The following is a 6,552-nucleotide window of genomic DNA, read 5'->3' on the forward strand; positions in this document are numbered from 1 at the left end:
AATTTTAAAATAATTTCTGTTCAGACTTCTGATTAGCCAGTTTTCTTAGTTTTTCTTTTGGATTATCTGTGAGCTCAGGCATAGTTATTCTAGTATTGGAAACAGATTTACGTTGCAGTGTTTGCGTGAGCTGGTTTCTAAACAGGAGAGTTACTGAGAATATGTAAATAGGAATATTTGTATTAGTCTTATTTGTAGCTGTCACTTGAAAAATACTTAATAATCAGGATTTATATTCTGGTAACATACTTGCACTGTGTTTAATTTAATGTTTTTATTATTAGTCTGCAGATGTATTTCACTTTGAGGGAACAGTTTATAGTCATCACATGTCTCCAGTTGCTACAAAGCATTGTTTAATAGCAGGTAAGTATGTTTTTTTAGGAAATGACTCATGTATTTTGGGATTATTGTAAAAAAACAAGTAATATTCAGGAAGTTTTTTTTCACTCCCATGTCTTATTTTTACATAACTTGAGTTTTTGTAAGCCATAAGATCACTGGTAACATAAAATAATGTCAGATAGTCAGATGATATTGATGACAACATCGCATTTGTTCTTCTGAAATAGCACTTCAATTAAGTCTCCTTCTAGATAAAAATTTCTAGCTATAATTACATTACCTTTCAATACGTAAGTTAGCATTTGAAGGTTATTGGATCCAAAAATAGTAAATTCTGTATATAGGGGGTGTGTGTATTGTTTACACATGTACATAATATAGCTATGTTTAGAAAAAAATATTTAAAGACGAGATGTTTTTAATATTTCATAAGTACTGTCCTGTTTACCCTCAGTTTCTAGGTTTTGTTTGTTTTCTGATGAATTTACTTGTTCTAAAAATGTAAATCTTTTGATAGAATGCATTGCTCTAACTAAATGAACTTTTACGGAGCTAGCAATTTTCTTCCATTTCTTTGTCGTTGCTAAGATTTTTTTGTTGTTCTCTCAAATGCTGGGGTTTTTTCAGCTGTCTTTGTTTCTCTTGTTACAGTTGGTACCAAAAGCCCCAAAGTACAGCTCTGTGACTTGAAGTCTGGATCCTGTTCTCACATTCTGCAGGGTACTTTCTAGTCTGAAACATAAATATTAAACAATAACTACTTTGAGTAAAACAAGTCCTGTAAAGAAACACTGTATACAATGTATTCTTTGTAAGTAACATGACTGATATATTTATTGCCAGTTGTGAAAGTGGCAAAAGATTCTTCTGGGTGCTGGTCTAGTGCTAATGAATTGGAGAGTACAAATATTAATAAATTAACAGTGATTACAGATGTTTGGGTATTTTAAGATCTAATCAATAATGATTACTGTTTATTACATGGTGAATTGTAGGCATTGGCTTTGTGTTCCTGGAAATTCATATGGGGTGCTGGTTTTAAAAACAAAGAAAAAACTCCACAACCCCAAAACACACAAAAAAACCCTCAAAACAACAGGAAAACAAAAAGCAACACCCAAAACACCAAAACCTTCACTATTTTTTAACAAAATATCCTGTAGACGTGCTTGCATGGATCTATTTAGAAGTTTCTGTGTAACAGACAAGGTACTACTTGCTAGTATCTGCTAGTACTACTTGGTGGTATCTAGTCTTTTGTATTTACCTAATTCAGTTAATGTAACGGTTTGTTAATGTTCCATAATCTATTACTTTTCGCACTTAATGAGAATTTTCCCTTAATGTCTCTTTTCTTAATGTCTACCTTTTCCAAAAAGGTTTACTTTTTGGAGTCTGAGTATATATATACACATGCTTGAGTGGAGGTAATTACAAGGTAAATCATGCTTCAAACCAGCAGGGCAAGAGCCAGATCTGATCTAGAAACTGTAGAGAAGTGTTAGCTCAGACACAGAAATGTACAAATGCAGCTGTTTCTTCACTGGCCCACTCAAGTCTAAAAGCAGCCTAGGTGCTTTTGTGTCATGCAGAGCCTAAGCCAGTAAGTCCTTCTGAACTGAATCAGCCAGAATGGATGTCTCAGTGTTCTGTTTCTAGAACTGAGAGCACCAGAGAGTGCAGACACAAAAGTAGTTCTCTAGAGATTCAGTTTGGTTTCAACAGGGCTTCTTAGGTGTGACAGAATATTTAGGGCTTTCCAGGCACAAGCTGATTGTGTCTCTGTGCACAGCCTCATCACAGCCTCATACAGTTAGCTCAAGTGCACTGTCAGAGGGACGAATGGAAGCAGATTATGTCCTCCACTAAACATAATCTAATTCTTCTTTACAGAACTTGAAGCACTCAATAGTGCTTTGAAAACAGGTGTGACTATTTTTCTCACAGGCTGACTATAGCTGCTGAAATTAAGCTAGATGCTTGGCTGTAGTTTACTTAGTGGATCCAAATAAACATGTCTGCCTTGAGCCTTCCAGGTGTATCCAGTAGTACTCTGTATTATGGAGATTTTTTCCATTATCCTGAGTATCACAGCCCTTTGATTACTTCAGGTAATGGAAAACCCACTACTAGAAGATGTGCCAGAAATAAGGGGGTTTACATAGCTCTAAAATGCATTAGCAAAAATGTAGTTGTAGAACTTGGTTTATTTTTCGGCAGTGTGTTTATTACATGAAGCATGATTGCAATCTTTCCATTTAGGACATCTTACCTTTCCTATTGTCTGTATTTGTTTAACATTTTTAGAACTGTCCAAGTTTTAAAGTGTGTGTGAATGTGTAAAAAATATATATATGTGTATATGTACTACTCGCCACTAAGCTGTACTGGGTGTGACATTACTAAGAAGACATTTATCTTAGTATCTTAGTATTTCAGACCTAACTAGGGAAAAAAATCAGGACAAGAGTATGTGAGGATAAGCGGAATAAATTTTTAATCTTAAGTATATAAGGTAAATATACTTTTTATTAAACATTTTTAAAGTATTTGAAGAAAAACAAATGGAAAGTTCTTTCTGTGTGTGAGAACACCAGTGCTAACATACAAAATTTAAATAACAGTAATTAAAGTAAACTTGGTATCTGTGACTGTGCTATAATGTGTTTTGAGTAGGTAAAACAGTCTTTGTTTCAAAAGTTATGCACATGTAATACTTCATGTGTCACTTTCAGCTAACTGCAGTCCCACTCGAGCAAGAGGAAGAAAGAGAAATAACCCCTAGCACGAAATAATTTATTTTCACAGAATTCAAATTCGTATTACAATTTAGATTATTGTTCTGTGTTGTTGGGTACGACGGAACTAAGTATTTGCTTTTACTTTTAGTTATTTACATAAAATGGTGTATATAAATATCTTCCTAGAAAATCATATAAGCTTTTTAACATAATTTTTAGGTCACAGGCAAGAAGTACTGGCAGTTTCTTGGTCCCCACGTCATGAATATGTTTTGGCAACAGCAAGGTAGAGATTTTGCTGTACTGTTATATGCAGTAAAAATGCCTGATGGTAAAATTTTGTATATTCATTATGCATGGTTTTTTACAGTTTAAATGCATTTTAAAAGTAAATCTTCATCATTTACTTTAACCTACTCACAGTTTTTTAGATCTTGCCAAAAAAAACTAATCCTGAAGAGCTATCCAAGTGATGTTTACTTTATAGGAAGTGTGTACAGAATTTTGAAATAGTAATTGCATTTAAAGGTATAGGAAAATGACAGAGTTTGGTTATAGAGATACTTACTTCTCACAGATCAGTAGTGTGCCCACTGCAAATCTGTTTAATAACAAAGTAAAATATGTTTAGCTCTAAGTACCGTATTGGTTAATCATGCTCATTTATGTCAAAGAAGTAATTCAGGTAGCTTAGCTGACAGATAATAACTTTCCAAGCTGAGTATGACTGGTAGTAACTTTCCAGTGAGTCTGGGTTGTATGTTGATACTCCCGGGCCTTTTATTTTTTTCATTCCAGACATTTTCAAGAGTCCAAAAGACTTGGCGTTCCTATAACTTTTGCATATGTTAGCTTTTGATTATACTGTTTCATGGCTGGCATGTTTTTTTCTTTTGAATTGCAGAGAGGAGCAGCAGTTTTATAAATTGAGAGTGAATTTTGATTGTTGATATCAGAATTGCATACCCTTGGCTTCTGATGCCAAGCTTCTGAAAGGCTCAGTGTAGTTGGGAAATTTTCTAACAGTGTGATTTGTTTTTCTGTTTCAGCAAATTAAAAATTGTTTCCCTGTTTTTCCATCACAGAATTAGTAGCAAATTTTGTTTATTAAATATTGACTGATTACATCTCCTGAAACATTTTGCTTCGAAGTCATGTAACTGTAAACTGCATCTACCTATGTTGTCATGTTGCCTTATGATAATTGCATGTGAAACATGTTTATTATGGCTCCATTAGTCAATTCAGTACTGCAGTTGGACTACTAGTTCCTAATAACATAACTCAGTTTTGCCATCTCCTAGGACAAATATGGGCAAGAACTGGTAACACTGAGATATTGAAGAGGTGAGGAGAAACTAACTGATACTGCTAAAAAGAGAATTTGGACTCATTTTGTGTGTCAGGGGATATGACTGTTTTCCAAAACAATTGTGTGTTTGCTTGTGATCACTTCAGGGGAGAAAAAATGTATTTTTGGTTGTTACGTAGTTTGCATGTGAAATGTGTTATTTCAGGTTTCTCTGCATGATGCTTGGCTCTCCATAGTTTTGGCAGGAGGTCAGAGTGGTCAGAGATGATACATCTTTTCTGGGTGTCATTTCAGGCACTAGAGAAGATTATAAACTCTTTCTTGCTCATTAGAATTGTTTAGAAAAGATTAGTCAATAGAAGCTTCATCATCAAAAATGGACAATTGTAGGCTTTTATAATAAGGAAGATATTATGCCTTTGTTAAGAATATTTCAGTGAAGTACCTGCAGTTTGTTGCTCACTTTACAGGCAGCTCAGACCTCAGGGGTATCTCTATTCATGGTCTCAGAATATTTGTTTGCAGCAAAGTAATGTGTTGTCAGCATATTCAGTTGGAATACCACTTGGGAGTTAACAGAACCAGCCTGTAGTGGAGGGGAGCACAAATTAGTCATTAGCTGTGTCAGATGCAGAACAGAGAAGGCGTAACAGTTGGTTTTGCTTTGCTGAGTTGGTAGACTATATATATTCCCAACATTAATGCACTCATCTAACCTAGGAACACAGAAAAAAACATGTAATACTTCAGCTAGATGACTGTTTATCTAAGAAGCAGTTGGATTTGGAATATTTTCCAGCTGTGGAGATGCTGTTGGATTTATTTATCAGGGGTGAAAAGTGATTTATGTTGGGTTGGGTTTTTTTTCGTTGGTTGTTTTTCTCTAAAAGGACAGTTGCTGGGAACTGCCCAAATAGTTTCAGTAGATACATCTACACTGGTGACTTGGTGCATGGGAAGTACTTTTTCCTATGAATTTACCTCCTGTCTGTACCTGGGGGTCTTGTGGTGCACACTGAAGTAACGGCTGGAATGAATGCTCAAATCAAGCTGCACATCGAGGTGCCGTACAAGGTGCACTGCCTGCAGTGTTGCTGTCTAAGCGCGTACTTGGTACCAACAGTTACCATAGCTTTTGTTGCTGGCAAAGACATAGTGTGAGCAAAGCAGGAGAATGCAGCTTAGAAACCAGGAGGAATCACAGCAGACTGAACCTTGGTCTTTCCTTCCTTGTGCCATGTTGGTAATGTACACAAAGCCACTGAATTCCTACAGCAGCAGGCGCTGGGTGTTTCTCTGCCATAGCACCTTATGACAGCAGGGCATATAGACCTATCCAGCCTGCGTGTATGTAGCCAACTTGTGTACCAGTCATACTATAGATCTGTGAGAGCAAGAGCTTAAGTTCCCAGACAACCATTGCAGACAATGCTGGAGTCTGTAGCTGCCATTTAATCAACAGAAGAATTAACAAGTTTGTTCCTACTCTGTGAATCTATACAACGATGTTATGTTGTAGACAGACAAGTGTATTGCATTGTAGACAAATATTCACTCTTAACTTAGGTGGCTGTAGTGTACCAGCTATATTTATTAGTTTATCTAAGTGGAGGTCTCAAGTCTGTCCTAAAAATCTTTCCATTAAATTCTATTGACACGAATGTGACTGGATGATGAGTAGTGCAGTAATTGCTCAACCAGAGCAAGAGCTGGGTGGGTTGGCTAAAGATACTTACTGAACTAGGGTGCAGTGATTTCCCTAATGTATCCAAATCTGTTTTTCTTAGTGCTGACAGTAGAGTAAAATTGTGGGATGTGAGGAGAGCATCTGGATGTCTGACTACACTTGATCAGCACAATGGAGAAAAGTCCAAAGCATCTTCTGAGGCAGGTAATACAGAATATAATCCATATGTAACTAGAAGCATTCTTGTGTTTCATAAATGTGTTGAATACTAACACCAGCAAGGAGACTAGTGTTAATCCCGTTGTTAGCTAGTGTGTAACACGATTTAATTTTATTCAGTTACTTCTGTTAGAGAGATGGTGTTTGTGGTTGGGGATCTTGTTTAGAGAGATCTCCTCGGTAACAGTATGGTATCTGTTGTAAATGTTTTTCCTCTCAAAATGGGAAATTTTCCCATGTTTTATTGG

General features: G+C 36.0%; 1 protein-coding gene across 1 annotated transcript in view; it reads left to right on the plus strand.

The window, feature by feature from the left end:
* Window positions 1-6,312, plus strand: part of LOC104506475 (DNA excision repair protein ERCC-8-like) — a gene marked incomplete at its 3' end in the record, with an annotated part of 12,369 nt that extends 6,057 nt beyond the window's left edge. Inside the window, exons 4-7 of the mRNA XM_010147435.1 lie at window positions 285-366; window positions 997-1,065; window positions 3,306-3,372; window positions 6,186-6,312. Of these exons, the coding sequence (XP_010145737.1) occupies window positions 285-366; window positions 997-1,065; window positions 3,306-3,372; window positions 6,186-6,312 (345 nt within the window). The remainder of the gene's footprint in view (window positions 1-284; window positions 367-996; window positions 1,066-3,305; window positions 3,373-6,185) is intronic.
* Between the last annotated feature and the right edge of the window lie 240 nt (window positions 6,313-6,552).

The sequence above is a fragment of the Eurypyga helias genome, unplaced genomic scaffold (genome assembly GCF_000690775.1).
Source record: "Eurypyga helias isolate BGI_N326 unplaced genomic scaffold, ASM69077v1 scaffold44272, whole genome shotgun sequence".
NCBI classification, from domain to species: Eukaryota; Metazoa; Chordata; class Aves; order Eurypygiformes; family Eurypygidae; genus Eurypyga; species Eurypyga helias.